This window comes from Petaurus breviceps, unplaced genomic scaffold, assembly GCF_028583685.1.
Source record: "Petaurus breviceps papuanus isolate PSGF00001 unplaced genomic scaffold, PetGlider_PUasm1.0 490, whole genome shotgun sequence".
NCBI lineage: Eukaryota > Metazoa > Chordata > Mammalia > Diprotodontia > Petauridae > Petaurus > Petaurus breviceps.
Genome location: NW_027186352.1, coordinates 9,662,486 through 9,680,893, shown reverse-complemented (window position 1 = coordinate 9,680,893; position 18,408 = coordinate 9,662,486). Strand labels below are relative to the sequence as shown.

Here is an 18,408-nt window from a genome sequence, read left to right as displayed (position 1 = left end):
AAGAGAAGAGAAGAGAAGAGAAGAGAAGAGAAGAGAAGAGAAGAGAAAAGGAAAGGAAAGGAAAAGAGAGAGAAGAGAAAAGAAGAGAGAAAAGGGAAGGGGAGATGAGATAGAGTTCAACATGCCAGGAACAAAGGTGAGTAAGTTCTCAGAACCTTCATGTGGAGACCTGGTGAACATTCCATGTTTCAATGTATGGAGCACTCTATTCTAAAGTCAACAAGAATTTACGGAGCATCTACTTATTAGATATTGTGTTCAATTTTGAAGATAAGAAGGACAAAATCGAGCCAAAAACATCTTCTGCTCTCGAGGAGATCGAATCTTACTAGGGGAAAACATTCAAACTACTATGTACAATCTACATACAGGTTAAATTGGGGGTAGTCTCAGAGGGGAGGCAGTAAGATAGAGGAAGACTAAGAAAAAAGAAATCACAGGAGGTGAAACAGTAGCTGAGTGTTGAAGGATGCCAGATAAGCCAAGAGGCAGAGGTAAAGAGTGAGAAAATTCCAGGCTTGGGGCACAGTCAACAGAAATGATCAAAGGTGGGAGATGGAAAGTCGTGCAAGGGATAGCGAGAAGACCAATGTCATTTGCAGAATAACACATCTTGACCACATGGAAAGAAGGGCACTCCATCACTTCACACCCAAGCATAAGGGTCACAGAATGCCATCCCATCTTATCAGTGGTCTTGGAAGGAATAGTCTGCTAGGGGTATAAACTTCTTTGCTTTTGAATTCTGTCAAATACATTCTGCTAATTAAAAAAAGCCCAGCATGTTCAATATCCAGCTAGACCAGAGAAATATGTTGTCTAGAGGGACTCGAGTTCAATTCAATTGAAATCAATTCAACAAATACTTATCAAGAGCATTTTATGTAGGTGCTGGTGATGAAAAGAGAAAAACCGCAATAGTCCCTGCCCTCAAGGAACTTATATTCTATCAGAAGATATAGATCATAAGGCAGCAAGACAAAGCAATTTCAGGAAGAAAGTTTCGGCAAATGCAAAGCTCAGTTATGGCCTCACAAAGGATATGGCGGATTAGTTGTGTTTGGAAGGAATCATGGGTTCTATGATTCGTGACCTTTTTCAATGATGGATGTTTTCCTTTATAAAATAAGGGACTTTGATCGGATGACCTCTAAGGCACCTTTCTGTCTCTAAACCCCATTGTGCTATGATTTAGTGAGTTTGGGGTAACAAGGTCAGCAGAGGTTAGGACTGATTCAATGATGCCACCCCCTCCTGTCCCCTCATTCACAGAGGGGACCCAAGAGGTCAACAGATGCCAAATGGTCTGACAGTCCCCAAGACATAGTATGAAAGGAAGCTGGGGATTCTTTGGGACAGAAGTGAGATGGGAGAGTAGTCTAAGCACGGAGACCATGCACAAAAGACATGTCCTCACTACCTTCGATCTCAAGCCAATTTCCCCAGTGGATGGTGCAGGCCACTCTACTGAGCCATGCACAAGTGACAGAATCATCTCGTGGGGTCATTAACTACAACCAGCTGCTGGGCATGTGTCTCAGAGCAGATGAGGAACATCACTGCGTAGACTTCTTAGCCAAGGGAATCTCTAACTGCTAGGGAAAGTGTTCCTGTGAAAAAGCAGGTAGGAATGGTAAACATTTGGTTTTCAGGGTCCTTAAGTTTAAAGCCATTTGGTGTGGAATGGGAAAACAACGATCCTGAGTAACCTATAATTTTGTTGTTCAGTCATTTAGGTCATGTTGTGTGTGTGTGTGTGTGTGTGTGTGAGAGTGTGAAAAGATTCCATTTTCTTGCCAGATCCTGGAGTGCTTTGCCATTTCCTTCTCTGGTTCATTTTACAAATGAGGAAACTGAGGCAAACAGGGTGAAGTGACTTGCCCAGGGCCACACAATTAATGTGTCTGAGGTCATGTTTGAACTCAAGAAAATGAGTCTTCTCAATTGCAGCCCTGGGGCTCCATCCTACGTGCCACCTACAGCACCATGATCTATAATAACGCATGATATTTGGAGTCCAGAGCCCCTTCAGAGCTCACTTCTGCCAGCTGAAGTCACATAAAACTCAGCTCCTGTCCTCGTGCTGTTGGGCATCTGGCTGGCATGTTCAGAACAAGGTAGTGCCAGCTGGCCATTGCCAAGAGTTAAGTTAGGTGTGCTGCCTGTGAAGCAGGTGCACCCCCCTACAGAGCATCTGCTCAATCCACAGAACTCAGACTGCTCCCTTCCACTACCCAGACACGCACGCACACTCTGTCTGCCTCTCTGTCTGCCTCTCTGTCTCTGTCTCTGTCTATCTCTCTCTTTCTCTCCTCCCTCTGTCTCTCTCTGTCTCTCTGTCTCTTTGTCTCTGTCTTTCTGACTGTCTGTCTCTCCACTCTCTCTCCTTCTCCCTCCCTGCCCCCCCCCCATGCCTTAGATTCAGGCTTCTCTACCCAGGAACAATTTTAACTCAGTAGAGGGGCGGGCTCTGAGGCTCGTGTTCTAATGAAAAGCCCGACACATGTTCCACATCCGTGTTCATTCCTTTCCCCACAGATCACAGACCAAAGCCTTCAGCACTGACCTCATCAAGAGGCTCAAGAAGAAAGGCAGACATTTCCCTTTGCATACATTATTTCTGCTATGAAACAATCAGGGATCTCAAGTCTGATAAAATTCTGTCTACTAAGAGATCGTGCCTAGGGAAGTGACATGACCCTCTAAGATCAAGGGCCATTCCCCAAGAAAGGATGGGTCAAAGGATGTGGAGAGAGCTCTCAGAAGATGAAATGTGAATGATTAACCTGCATGATAAGAGATGCCCCCAATCACCAGCAATGAGGGAAACACCAATCACATCACTGGAGTTCCATCTCAGAACCAGAAAATGGGCGAAAATGATAAAAAATGCAAACAGCCAGTGCGAGAGGGGACCGCATTGCTTCGGTATTGGTGAAGCTGTCAGTTAATTGGTCTAATCATTCTGGGCCTCAGCTTCCTCATCTCTAAAAGGAAGGGGTTACATGAGACCATCTCTGAGGTCCTTTCATAACAACTGCAAACAGCTACCAAGGCTAGACTGTGCCAGAGAACTGTGCCAGGTGCCCTCATGGAGCTCCCAGTCTATCAGGGGATGAGATACAAACCCCAGATTCCATACGGGAGGAAGAATGGTGGGGTGGAAGGAGGCACTGGCTGTATGACCACTCTTGGCCCCTCTGAAACTTTTGCCTCACGAGGTGACTGCAAGGATCAGAGAGAGCCCTCTCCTTTGGCCCCAGAGGGCAGAACTTGGGAACTTCCCATGTGGGCACACATGGGAAAGAAGTCCATCCGAGATTGGTGAAGGGCAAAGTTCCTAATAATCAGCACCATCCCAAAATGCAGGCTTCTGCACTTACTCAGCAATTTAAATGCCAGCTAAGTGCCCAGCACTGTGCTAGGCACTGACGGATGCGGACAGCTCTTTCCTCCAAAGAGTACAGCCCACTGGGGGAAATGACACATACAAATTGAAGTTCATGAAAAGTACCTACTAGATTGTTTTGGGGAGGAAGCACCAGCATCTGGGAGTGGGGGAGATCAGGGAAAGGTTCCCATAGGACGTGGTGCTTGAGCTGAGGCCTGAAGGAAAATAGGCACTGAGTTGAGGGTGGAAGGCCTGGAGGACAGCCTGTACAAAGGCACAGAGGCAGTTGACAGAACATTGTGTGGGACAGCCGGAGGGTTAAAGTGGCTGGACCAAAGAGTGGGAAAGGGCAGTGATGTCGGCAGTTACAAATGCAGGCTGGGGCCAGACTGAAGAGGAGAGAGGGTGGAAGCTGACCCTAGAGACAATAGGAAGCCATTGGAGGTGTGTGTTTGTGTGTGCAATGACACACACAGACCAATACTTTGGGAATACCATTTTGGCAGCAGGGTAAAGGACAGATTAAAGAGGGGGGGAGATTGGAATTAGCAAAAACAATTAGAAGGATATTGCAAGGGACGGCCAGGTGGCTCAGCGAGTAAGAGCACCGGCTCCAGTGTCGGGATGACCTGGATCAAATCTGGGCTCAGATACTCAGCACCACACCCAGAAATAACTGGCCGTGTAACCTTGAGCAAGTTACTTAACCCCTATTGCTTTAAAAAAAAAAAAAGAAGGATATTGCAAGAGGAGGGGGGTGATGAGGGACTGGGCTAGGGTAATGACTCCTGAGGTCTCTACAGTATGGACTCCTGCCCATGCCTCCTCTCCAAAGCCTGGCTATTCTCAGTAATTTTTCAATGCTCTTGCCTTTAATGTTTTATCAAAGCGTTCAGAGATTTTCCACACTACAGTCAAAACTCTCTCTTATAACAAATCAAAGGCTATTAAATACCTGGCATTCTCACTGACTTTGGCTGATGGCACAGACAGCGTTTCACACCTGCAAGCACCACCTTACTACCAAGAGGATGGGAGGAGGTTTCATGAGCTATCTTCCATCAACCCAACTTTCCCCCAAAGGTCTCTTTAATACTATCTTCTCCTTTCTTACGAATGACTGTGTGGGACAAAGTTATACAGAGACGGAAGGTTCCCTTCACTTGTAGCCCACGTTCTGTCCTTCATGGAGGATTGTCAACCACTGGGGGTGAAAGCCGTCCTTCAATCACCAATCACCATTGATGGAAAGATCTCAGTTTTCTAGCATGTAGATCTATGACTGTGCCCACTTCTGCCCATTTCTTTCATTTTAGCCATGCCTTGTATTGCTTTTAAAATTTGGCTGACATGAGTAAGTGAACCAGCCACCCTTAGCGGTAAGTTATAACACATGAAATGTTGACAAGTTGTGGATAATTTGGGCAATATTACAAAGAGGAGCCACTGTCCTGGAGAAGATGGAAATTCCCATTTGTTCATACATTGGGGAGGTTTTATTTTGCAAAAGATCCAAGAGTTTGTGTTAGGACTATTTAGAAAAGGCTAAAAGAGGCACAGAAAATTATGAAACTTATTAAAAAGTATTTAAGTAAATATTTTAAAACTTTTAAGTATATTTTTCCTACACTGTATTCCATCTTGTCTGCTTTCAGCTCAATTTGATTTTGTCACCTGGAGGATGCCAAAGATTCCACACAAGCTATTGATCAGGTCTATGGTCTACATGGAGGAAAAGGAGCCCAAATCAAGGGTCTTACAAACCATTTCCATCAGGCATGCATTAAATCTTTTTCCCCTTCTTTCCTACAACCTACCTTATTCTTTGGAATCTTACACAGCAATACACATTTCCCTGGTGAAAAAGTGTCTCAGGTGGAAAATATGAAAAGGAAGCTAAGGGGAGGGGGTTTAAAGGGAGTCCAAAGCACCTGAGGACATAAGCCCTGAGCTTTGTTAGGTCATCAGAGGTGTGTCTGGTTCAGTTTTCCTGGGTGTCTGGGACACAGTGGAGTAACCCATGCAGAAAACAGACTTGAGCAGGCCCATATTCTGGTCCCCCAGGATTACAGGAAGATAAATAAAGGTTGTCCCCTAGACCTAAAATGTCCTCCTCTCCTCTACTTCCTAGAACCCTCCTTCAAAACTTAGCTCAGGTGCCACTACCTACCTACATGTGGTCTTTCCTCACCTCCCCAGATGAAATGCCCTCTCCCTCTTAAAATCACCATATATATCACTATGTACATATTTGGTACAAAGTTTTCTATCAAGGTATCTGTCATATCTCCCCAGTAAAATCTAAGCTCTTTGAGGGTAGAGCCAGTTTTCTTTCTCATCTTTGTAACCCCAGCATTTAGTAGGTATTTAATAAATGCCTGTTGAAACCCTGAGATTCCACCTCATATCCTACAAATTGCCAAAAATAGCGAAGATAGGAAGTCAATGTGGGGTTATAGGAAGATAGGCACACTTGTGCATTGTTGGTGGAATTGTGAATTAGTATAACCATTTCAGAAAACAATTTGGAATTATGCAAATAAATTGATTAAATGCCCATACTTTTAGATTCTACTATAAGGCTTATTCCCTAAAGAGGTCATTGATAAGAAGAAAGTCTCCATGAAATACTTACAGTAGCACTTTTTGTGACAGCAAAAAATTAGAAATAAAGCAGATGCCCATCACTTGAAATATGACTAAAGAAATTACGATACAAGAGTGTGATGGAATATTATTATGCTATAAGAAATGACAAATATGATAAAACACATAAAGAAAGACTTCCATGAATTGATGAAGAGTGGGATAAACAGAGCTAAGAAAGCAATAGGTTCAATGACTACAAAAACATAAGTGGAAAGAATTACTACAGAAAAATGACTAAAGTGTGAAGAATAAGCCTAGCTCCAAAGGAAGGATGAGGTGACACCGCCAGCCCATTCCAGCCCAGCCCACCCCTTGGAAGAGCCACAAATGTGGTACATCACACAGAGTTTCATACTTTTTTGATGTATTGATCAATGTAGCTGATTTTTTTTCTTTAAAAATATTACTTGTTATATGGGATGGCTCTCTAAAAGGGGAAAAGTAAGGTATACTGGGGAATTTCTTGATGATTAAAAGAATCCCAAAAGATATCAATAAAAATTTATTAAAATACACAAAGTTACTGATGAATTGAATAAGTTAATAAATACCAATATATCTATCGATATCTGAGTCATTGGTATCCACGTCTGTCTATCTAAAGATAAGATTCCACAGTTGGGAAGGACTTCAGTTATCATGTAGTCCTGCTTCAACACTGGCCTCAAACGGAGACTCAAGACAGTCAGGATCTCATGGCTAGACAATGGCAAAGCCAAGACCAGTGCTCTCGTCTCAGACACAAAGCATGAAGGCAGACTCTGCAATCACAGGGGCTGAGCTTTAGAGCTGGGAAGGAGTCATGTTCAGCACCCTACTCATCTCTCGTAGTTGGATTCACAGGTACAGTGCAAAGGAATTTCATTTTCCCTCTGGAACGAGTGCAGCCTCCATGGTGAAAGGGAACTGCTTTCCTCCATTAGCTCATACATATAAAAACATGCAAGGTTTGGCAGCAGCCCCTTCTCCACTTACACAAATCTCCCTTCTTCTTCATCAGCAGTTTTACTGAAGTCCACAGGCCAACTCCTTCATTTGGCAAATGTGGAAACTGAGACCAAGGAAGCCTGAAGTGACTTCCCCAAGGTCACACATAGGATCCTAGATGGAACCTCAGAGGTCACCTTGTTCAACCCTTTTTCTTAGAAATGAGCAAACTGATGCCTACGGAGGTTAAGGGACTTGGTCAAGGTCACACAGCTGGTACATGACAAAGGAAGGATTTGCCAGGAGTTTCCTCCATGATGAAACTTCAGGCATGCCCCCTCCCTACTTACATAGTAATAAACTAATTAAAATATGAATAGCTAATAAGCATAGAAGTTTGTATTGGTATTTAAGGTTGAGTTTCTAACAAAACAGTTTTAAAAATTAGTCCAAGAATATGGAATAGGAAATTATTTTTTTTATAAGAAGGAAACATCTTAAGGCTGAACCTGCATATTTATCAACATGCCTATCCTTTGCCAAGGGTATCTGAGGTTGCATTGTATTCATTTCTCAAGACTCATCAATGTGAAGTATGATAAATAAAAATGTTTATGAATCACTATCACACAGCTTGGTTTTTGAGAATTAATTGGGTCAAGCTTAAATAAGCAATAAAAAATGAACCGGGTTTATTTTTTGAATGTTGCTGCACTAATAACCAAGGTAATATACTTGGCTTGTCACATTTCTTGATAAATGAGGAGGGGGTGGGTTCATCATTGGGAAATTGACAACTAGCCCCATTTCATCTCTTGCTGACCGGTCTATAGAATTCTCATGCCTTGCATTGCATGCCGTAGAAAAAAAACTGTCTGCATCTTCATAAAATGTCTCCAAGCATTCACCACACATACCCTTGTCAAACTTAATTATATTTCTAAACATTTCTAGGGCATATTATCATTTCAAAGTGTTTTACAATCCGTTTTATTACTTAATAAAGCTTTTAATGGAGAAAAGTTGTACAGCAAAATTATTACACATATGCAGCTTTTAAATTTTTACTACCGTTATCTTTACATAATTTTCCCAAGTAGAAGGAAAGTAACTTGTTTTGAGGCCCTCAAAATTCTAAAAGTTTACAGATGGGAAGCAAGCAGATAAGTCTCTGTTCTAGCCCTTCAAGGCCAGGGACAGAGCTCAGGAGGGTCATGCTCCCTGGCAAGAATCAGGATGACCTTGCTTCAGAGAGAGGAGCCCCAGCTGCATCCCAAAGCCAAGCTCAGCCAAAGCCCCACTGGGCAGAAGAATAGGGAAGGCAAGCCCCAAACAGCTCCTCAGCTCTCCAGTCTGCCATAAATGCCCTCCTGGGCCAAAAGAGAATCATGCTTGTTATTTTTAGAAGGTTATTATTGCAGCCGCCCTAACACTAATCACTCTCATTTCCATTGCGCTTTAAGGTTTGCAAAGGATTTTTCTATCCGTTATCCAAGAATCTTGTCTCCCTTCCCTCAGGGCATATCCAACCCTTCTCTGCCTGAGCAGAATGTTGTTCTCTAGTGACTGAAAAAAATTCACAGTGTCATAGACTTACAATGGAAAGGAATCTTAGCAGCCAAGTCCATCTTTCTCATTTTACAGATGAGGTAACTGAGGCACGGGGTGGTTTAATGTCACACAGCTAGTCAGGGTCTGAGGCAGGCAATGAACCCACTTCAGGGTCTCATCCACTATACCACACTGCATCTTCAATTCATCACCTAGTGACCAATTCCTGGTGATGGATACTTGAACATCATCGGCTGATTCTTGGATAATAGACGCCCACTCCTTTGCCAAGTCCAAACACCTAACTTTTCCACATTGCTAAACTCTGCCAGAGCTTGTCATCTGCTGGCATCATTTCGGGTAACCCAGGCCTTCCCCCCACTCCATGACATGATGTGAGAGAAAGGAGAGAAAGTTGAAATCAATGATTTCTTAAAAAAAAAAAATCATCAATCATGGTTGGTGTTTCTGTGCCCCCAGCTTTTACATCTGGCCTCCATGATCAGACCGCTAATAGAAGAATGTCCCCCATTCCAATTCTTCTTCCACAAAGCCAGATGTCTTGTCTCCCTAGCACCAGACATCCAGATGGTAGACTGAACATTACCTTTCCCACACACATGTTTGATCTGGTGTCAACCCAGCTCCCAACACTCTGTCTTGGCCTATTGTTTCAGCCTTACTGTTGACATTCAAGAACTATTTTTGATGTAAAAACCATGGGACAGAGCTAGGCTTTAACCTCCAATACTGGAATTGTTTTCTGGCTATCAAATAAGAACTTAGCTATTTAAAGATCCAAGGGCCCTGAAAGAAAGTTTGACAGGTGTGTATTCTGAAGAGCCGCCCATGGTCCAAGGGCTGGCTGGAATGAGTCTGCACTTGGATTGGACCCAAGGGGACCCCACCACTCACCTGCTGCATAGCTCCAGCCTGGGATGTGAATGGACAGCTTATTGGGGTGGCTAACGGTGCGGTACAAGGCCATGCCGTCTCCTTTCGTCTTCCCCACTGCTAAGCCAGTTCCTTTCCCAGCGTCTGGGAATTCTGGGCTTCCCAGGGAAGGCTCGCTGCCCCAAGGACACGGGCAGCCCCCTGCACAGATCCTATGCCGAGGCGGGTCCTCCTTCAGGCGGCTGTCTCTGAAGTCCGGGCCCCAGGCTGTCGGGGCCCGATTCCCATGTGGCTTCACGGGCTTCAGGCTCAGTGGAATGTCTCCTGTCCCTCCCTCCTCTGCATCAACCATGCGATTTGCTCCATCTGCTGTTAATCCATGAGAATTACAGTTCAGGTTGAGGGACAGAACAGATCTGTGCATTTTGGAGCCTGTGATGGGAGATGGGTCAAGAGGTATGGAAAGAGATCTGTCCAAGTAATGGACCGTGTTTGCACATGGCTGAGACACACGTAGGTTAACACAGGAACTAAACAGAAGAGCAGCTTTCTCTCTGTGGCTTGGGGTGGCTGGAGGGATCAATGCATTCTCCTTATTCTCAGGGTTCAAAATCCAGCGTGGAAGACCTTCACACAACTGACCTTGAGGTTCAGAAGCCTTGAATGGAGTTGACAACCCATTCACGGAGCCCTCATGACCATTTAAGAGTCTGTGGGGAGGTTCTGCTTGCCGATCACCGGCCAAAGCTGCTTTGTCCTTGAGTCTAGCCTCGGTCCCACACTTGGAGCACAGGGGGTCTACAGTAGTGCCCCACATCAGGGTGCTGGCTGGGGGAGCAACTCGCCTGGCTGTGATGGTGATGGAGGAAAACCCTTTTCTTGGGTTAGGATCTTGACTTTCTCCTTGGGGAGGCAGCTTGGTTCCAGATCCAGCCTCCCTGGAGAATGTTTTGATTCCCATTCTGCCAGGAAGCAAGGAGAAGGCTTGGTCAATGTTAGTTGGACTGTGACCAACCACAGACGGGTTCGCAGGATGAATTTCAGGCTGAACCATCATGCACTGCCCTGGCAAGGCCGGGGCATTCTTCTGCAATCTACGTTCATCAATCAGCTGGGAAATGAGGAGGGATGAAATCATCTTTGTTTTCTGGGATGCCAGAGTCTCCTGCAAATGGGGAGAAACTCGGATTATTATTCAAGGCCTTCACTGTAACATGTGCCCAAGTCCTCCTTTCCTAAGCTAGCATGATGCCCAAAAGCATCATTCCAGCACCAGCTTCCATGAAATACTTCTTTTTTCTGCCCCAGAAATAACATGGACCTGAAATCCTCCTTCCCAAATACTGGGAAGAGTTTTGGGGAGAGAAATTCAGCATTCATTCCCCAACCACGAACCTGACAGATTAACTGACTTTCTCAGCTGGTCTTGGGTTTGTTTAATGATGTCTATGTCAGCACTGATTGTCAAACTCCCCCCCCCTCCACTCCCCCAGCCCCTCAGCCATAGGCATAGCAGTGCAGATGCCCTGCAGTATTTAAATGCTTCTTCCTGGAAGCAGAGAGCCGATGTGAATAGATGGTGATTCCGTGTTAAGCTGTTGTGTGGGAGTCAGCCCAGCATCCCGCCCACACAGGTCTGCCGTGGTGATGCAGAAAGCCCTCTGCCCCATGCCTGCCCCTTCCTCCACAGATCCAGGGAGGCATGGAGAGAACGAAGCATCCTGGGTTTCCAGGCTCATTCCCTCCTCTGATCCCCAATGCTTCGAATTCCCAGAACCTCTGGCTTCCAGAGAAACTCAAGGCAGTCAATGAGCAGGCGTGATTGACGGCACCTGAGCCTCATTTTTTCTGACCCGAACAATTACATTATCTATCAGGTTAGATGAGAAACGGTTTGCTCTGACAAGACAAATACAGTGTGCTCCAGCAGAATGAGTGGCTGCAGGAGGAGGGACTTGGGGGAGGTCTGCTTTAATAATATAGGTGAGGGTCGTGTTATACTTTTAATGAACAGAGGGCACGTTCTGGGGATCCCTGTGCTGGGGTGCCTGGAGGAAGCACTGGCAGGGCTTGGTCCATTGAGGACCTAGCCTGGCCAGGGCGGGCTAGCTGAGAGGAGGCAGCTCCTGGGACTCCTTATTTGAACTTGTTTATCCCATTTATTTAGAAAGCAATGGAGAGGGGCCTGGGAAGGGCCAACCCTGCCACCTATGTTTCTGGCATGCTCGCTGCTGACGGAGCCCCGTTTTCACATTAATTATGCTATTTTCTTGTAAAGCTCTGTATGCAACTATCCACCATCCAGAATTATGTAGCTGGATTTACTGACCACCCACTGAGTGCAGAGATGCTGGGGCTTAGGAAGCTGGAAGGGATGACTGATGGGTGGCATGCAGAACCAGCACAAACCAGACAGGGAGGAGAGCATATCACAGACGGCACTTGTTGGAGAGGGAGGATGAAGAGGAGGAGGGGGAGGAGGAGGAGGAGGAGAGGGGAGGAGGAAGAAGAGGAGGGGGGAGGAGGAGAAGGCAAGCTCATATACTGATGGTGATGTTGGCAGTGAGAGGACCAGGGTTCAAATCCCTGTTCTGTTACTTACTGGAGCCCTCAGGAGTCCTTAGTTTAAGTGCCATCTCCTAGACAGTCTTTCTTGATTCTTCTCAGTTATTGGTACAAGCTACTCCATGTGAAATGGGGTTATTGGTCAAGAGCTGGAAGGGACCTCCCAGGCAGCTCCCTCAGGGAGGTCAGCTAGCTTGCCCAAAGCCACACAACTAGTAAGTGTGTTGTCTGGGAATCAATCTCAGGTTCCCTGCTTAGAGACTCGGTATAACTCATTGAATAATGTTAATATCCAGTAACATTCACAGAGCATGTCAAGATGGACAAAGCACTGTGCATACATTATCTCATTTGATCCTCACAACCTCCCCTGGGAAATTGGTATTATTATAATACACAGTTGAGGAAACCGAGGCAGGCAGAAATGAAGTGACTTCCCCAGGGTCACAAAGTTAGAAAGTGTATGAGGTCAGATTTGAACTCAGGTCTTCCAGGAGTGGATAGAGTGCTGGGACTGGAGTCCAGAAGACTCATCTTCCTGAGCTCAAATCTGTCCTCAGACACTTACTAGTTGTGTGACCCTGGGCAAGTCACTTCACCCTGTTTGCCTCAGTTTCCTCATCTGTAAAATGAACTGGAGAAGGAAACTGCAAACCACTTCAGTGTCTCTGCCAAGAAAATCCCAAATGGGGTCATGAAGAATTGGGCACAACTGAAAAATGTCTGAACCACAGCCACTGCCACAAAACTTTCTGAGGCCGGGCCAGAGCTGTAGTCAAGGGACCACCTGGCTGCCTCAACTACTTAACAACTGTTGCTCCTCTCCTCACCTGCCACCCTCCCATTGAGGTAATGGAAGCCTCTCCCACTTCCAAGTCTGAGAGCCCTTGAAAGCTTCTAGGAATTCCCATTATCCCCAATTGGGTGGAGACAAGGGGGGGCTGTGGCTTGTGAGTTCATACCTAGCAGGGACCAAGAGGCATCCGGTCCAAGCCCTTCATTCTGTTCCCAAAGTAAAGTCCAAGAACTTGTCTGTGCAAAGGGCCACTGACTCCCAGAGCTTGGACATCAGAGACCATTTCACAGATGAGGAGACTGAAGCTCAGGGAAATGCCCAAGGTAGCAGAGTAAGAGGCAGGATTTGAATGCAGGACTTCTGACTTTAGAGCCAAATTCTTTCCAGGGTTTTCCCCACTATTTCTCAATTACTTTGTATTTGCTTTGTTAATATTTAGTATTTATTTATCTGTATAGTTTCTTCCTTGAGGCAGGGAGAGGGATAACAGAAGGAGCCCTGGATCTGGAATCTCTCTAACTGGCTGTGTAATGAGCATGTCACTTAACCTCTGCCTGCCTCGGTTTCCCCAATTGTAAAATGGGGATCAAATAGCTCCTGCCTGTTGTGAGGATCTCTTAGATCTGCAGTCCTATGAGGTTTTTGACCCGACCTTGGAACTCAAATGATGAGGTCAGACTGAGAGACTTCTTAGGACCCTGCCACGTCTAGGTCCAGGACCCCACCTGGGTGACCTGAGAAAGCTGCACCTCTTCTTCTCATTTATAAAAGGCGGGGCATGAGGGATGACCCTTAATGTCCTCTCTGGTTCTAAGCTTATGATTCTAAGGCAGATAAATTAACTGAAAAGATGAAAGAGGACAAGTTGAGAGTAATTGTGCTCCCAAGTCCTTCCCAACTTGCTCTGAGACCTGCCATATTACATTCTTCCATTCCAGTTGGTTGCTATCTCAAAGAGGGATTCTCAGCTCTTCTAGGATTTTGGACTTTCATCTCTGTCTGGACCTCCTTGCAGTAGATGTGCACAGCACTGAATTTGCTGGGTCAAAGGCTATGGAAGGTTTAGTTGCTTTTTTTTTTTGTCGTAATTCCAAACTGAAGTCCTGAATGATTGGCCTACTTCAAAGTTTCACCAACAGTGTAATAGCATGTTTGTCTTCCTAGAGACCCCCAGCATTGACTTTCTTATATTTTGTCACTTTTGCCAGTGCAAGGTGAGTCCGTGGGTTTTAATTTGTATTTTCATTATTAATATTGACTTTGGGCATTTTTTTTAATGTGGCCACTTAAAATAGGAAACAATTTCAAACCTGTTTGTGTACTTTGACCAATTATCTATTAGATAATGAATGGCTCTTGGTGTTGGAAATCTGTCAGTTCCTGCCCTGTTTCTAGTTCTGCCTCTGGGGACAAGCAGCAACAGGGAGGTTGGGGTCAAGAAGTACCACTGACCTAAATGGTAACTAACATTGACCTGGATGGAGACTTGGAAGATGGCATTGATGAGACTTCACCTGAAGGAGATGTGAATCCTTCAGAGGAGAAGACAAAGGGATCCCCTGTGATTATCATTCTACCTCAGTGTTAGATGTTAACTTAGAAGCAGAACCAAATAAGGCTCTTTCTGGGTCTCTTTGGTGAGAATTTACTGGGTCTAGGGTGGCTAGGTGGTGCAGTAAATAGAGCACCAGCCTTGGAGTTAGGAGGACCTGAGTTCAAATCTGGCCTCAGACACTTAACACAAAAACTAGCTGTGTGACCTTGGGCAAGTCACTTAACCCCAACTGCCCTCCAAAAAGCAAAAAAAATAAAAATAAAAAAAAGAAGTTACTGGATCTAAGGCGTAGTATGACTCTACCCACACCCCGTGAGCAGTCTGTTTCTTTCCTAGAGAACTGTGCTCTAACTATATAAGGACTTTTCTTGAATGCAGCATGTGCTTGAGTAGATTTGAGAGGACTGTGGGACAAGATTGCATTAGAAGACTCAGAGCTAAAAGATGAGACTTCCTCTGCTTGCTGATGACATAATGGTTTACTTAGAAAACATGAGGGAATCAGCAAAAAACGAATTGAAAAAATGAATAATTTCAAGAAAGTTGTGAGCTTCTTTGGAGCCCACAAAATATCATCTGCCCAGTCAAGTCAACAATTTTGTATCAAGAGTCTACTATGTGCCAGGCTGTGCTGAGTGTGGGAGAGACAAAGAAAGGCAAAATACAGCCTCTAACCTCAAGGAGTGTCCAATCTAATAGAGAATTTCAGTTGGGCCTTAAAGGGAGCTGGAGAAGCCAAGAGAAAGAGGTGGGGAGGGGGGAGGGAATGGTCCAGGTGGGGGGACAGCCAGAGAAAATGCCCAGAGCTGGGAAATGGGGGGTCTTGTGTCCAGCATCACTGGAGGCAGCATATAGAGAGAGGAGTGAGTTGTATGAAGAATAAGAGGGGTGAGGAGTGTCAGATTGTGAAAGGTTTTAAAAGCCGAAGAATTTCACGTCTGACCTTGGAGGCCAAAGGGAGACACTGGGGTTTATTGAATTAATGAGCTGACACAGTGTTTGAGGACTGACTTTGATAGCCCTTGTCAGCAATGCAAGGACCTAAAACAATTCCAGAGAACACATGATGGAAAATGCCATAGGCATCCAGAGAAAGAACCATGGAGTTGGAATGCAGAGCAAAGCAGACTATTTCCTTTTTTTGTTTTGTTTTTTCTTTCTTTCTCATGGTTTTTCCCATTCATTATAATTCTTCTATGTAACATGGCTGATGTGAAAATTAGTTTAGTAGGAATGTATATGTGGAGCATATCAGATTGCACGCCGTCTTGGGGAGGGAAAAAATTTAAAAGTTATAGAAGTGAATGTGGAAAATTAAAAATAAATCATTTAATAATAATAACAAAAAGGAATAAATGAGTTGGCATGGTCCCATCTATGCTTTAAGGAGAATCAATTGACAGCTAGGTGGGGAGAGACTTGAGGGAGACAGAGCAGTGGGATAGAACACAGTGGTAAGATGGCCAGAGATAAGATGCCAGCACATTATGCATTCTCCAGATGACAGCAAAGCACAGATTGCAGAAGACTTGGAGTCTGGAAGCCACAAGTTCAAACTCTGCTTCATATACTTACTGAATCTTGGCCCTGAGCAAACTGCTCAGCCTCCCTGTGCCTCAGTTTCCCCATATATAAAATGAGAGGATTGTACTTGATTGTCTCTAAGGTTTATTCCAGCATCAAATCTATGGTTCTATGAAGTGACCATATGGGAAAGCCTACAGTACTTGGAAGGAAACACAGATGAACTCAGTGGGAGCCAATGGATGGAACGCTACCTTCTTTTCAGTTGTTTAGGCTCAAAACTGAGGAAAGACCTAACCTACCAAATGATGGTAGCCACTGGGAAGGGCCCTGCTTGGGTCCTGCTTGGGTCTCCTTTTCCAGAAATGTCAACCTAGTGATGCAGATAGTCCTGACCACAGGCATGAATCTTGAAAATACTGGATCTTGGTCCGATTTCCATTACCTTCTTGAACTTGGATTCTCTCAGAGAGAAAAAAAAAACCTACCAAATGGATCAATTTGTCAAAAAGCATTAGGTACCTACTATGTGTTGAGCATTCTGCTAAAGCCCTGGAAGATGCCAAGACAAATGTATGTCCTGTATTTCTCCTGAAGAAATTGAAGCAATAAGAGAGAGAGAGAGAGAGACAGAGAGAGAGGAGGGGAGGCACCAGGAGACAGTGACCACTCTGGTACCACCCGGGACTCTTGGGCCTCTCAATCTTACATCAGGATGGTTTTGTAAATGAGGATTCCATCTCCTGCACATTTGATCTCTTCCCAAACTGGCCACATGGCATCATTTCTATAGTGCAAACTACTCAAACAGATACATCAGTTTTGTCAGTTCAGACATGATTTGATTAGTGTAGAGAACTCATGGCATAAAAATACCTCCAGTAACATAAAGTAGCAGTGTGTCTGTGACATGATCTTAGAGAGTGGTCCGAGTCACTGAGAGGTTAGGGGACTTGCCCAGGGTCACACGGTCACTGGGTTTCAGATCCAGAGCAGGAGTTCAGATCACCCCACCCTACCATACTGCCTCAAGTCGAGGATGAACAAGGGGTATTCTCTTCATCAAAGGAGCTGTGACATCAAGGACCATGTTTCCCTTCCTCACTGACTCAGCAGAGTAACTAGAGCCCTCTAAGAATTAAGAATGGTTTACGATCCCCCTGTGGTCATTCTGGAGCTGAGCCTCTCTGGCTTTAGCCAAGCTGGACATGAGATGGGGCACATCCCTGCTCCGGTCCTCAGCTCAGGGGAGGAGCCTTCTTAGATTGCAGCCCCCTCTTTGGCCCAGGGCCTTCACTGGCCAGACACTCCTGGAGGATGACCATGGGCTCCTGCACTCTAAAACTTGCTTTAACTAAGCTTTTCTTGGGCTGACAGAATTCGAATTCCTGTGATGGACCAAAAAAAGGAGAGAAGATCTTGCTTTTAAAGAAGATGGGGCCATGTGGCACTGGTTCCATCCCTGCTCATCCCTCTTGGTGTGCCCAGAGCTCCAGGGCTGGAGACCACCCAAGCTTCCATAAAACCTTTACATTTCCTTTCTCTTAGATGATTCATTAAGATATTGACCTTCTTTTAGGTTTTTCAAACATGATCTTGTCCAGCTGGTAATAGCTTTCATGCTTTTATGTATTTTATTGAATGTTTTTAACTTTATACTGATACCCTCAGGCATTTCAGAGGAGGACACAATTTTATAAATTGAAACAGGGAAGCAACAGATGCAGGATAACAGGCTAAAAAAAAAGGTCCAACTCACCCTCCACATCAGCAGCTCCCCCTTCCTAGGTGATCTCTAGACAGCTGCCAACACCACCTTCCTAGTGCTCACGTCTGCTCAAGTTCCTTCAGTGGCTCCCTATTACTCCCTGGCCCCAAGACCAATTCCTCCTTTTGGCCCTCAGGGGCCTCCCAAACTACCTTTCTAGGCTCATTCCACTTTACATCCCTTCAGGCACTCTAAACTGGACATCTGGCTCTTGGCCACTCAGCATGCCATTTCCTTGATGACATTGTAAAGGTGCTTGAGATCCAAGATCTTCACCTGTGCTTCTTGGAATCCCAAGATACTTTCAAGGCTTGGTGCAGGTCCATTGCTTTGCACAGAAATTGGTCCAATGGGTCACTTCCTAGGAGAAACCCTTCCTGATCTCCTCAGTTGTCATCACTCAATCCCCCATCAAGTGATTTTGTAAACACTACTCTCTTCACATGTGGTGTCCTCCAGTAAAGGAGACATTCCAGGAGAGCAGGGGCTGCTTGGGGATAGGCTTGTGTTCCCAGGGCTTGGCACATAGGAGGCATCTGTTAAACCACTGTTGGTTTTCCCAGTTGAAATGGACTTTTCAAATGAATCAGACATGGTGTTTTTATTATGATATGCTTTGAAATGTCAATATCAGAATAGGCTTATAACAGGGAAAGTTGACCACATGGACCCCCCTCTCCTCCTTGATAGTCTCGTCTCTCTAGGTTTTTGGGCCACCCCCATCTCTCTGTGTCTCCTCTTTGTCTCTCTGTCTTTCTTCTTCTTCTCCTCCTCCTCCTCTCTCTTCT

General features: G+C 45.1%; 1 protein-coding gene across 1 annotated transcript in view; it reads right to left on the bottom strand.

Annotated features, from left to right (window-relative positions):
* The window catches only part of CUNH10orf90 (chromosome unknown C10orf90 homolog), a 140,096-nt gene that overhangs the window by 62,832 nt on the left and 58,856 nt on the right, over nt 1-18,408 (bottom strand). Inside the window, exon 3 of the mRNA XM_069101720.1 lies at nt 9,434-10,577. Coding sequence (XP_068957821.1) covers nt 9,434-10,577 — 1,144 coding nt within the window. The remainder of the gene's footprint in view (nt 1-9,433; nt 10,578-18,408) is intronic.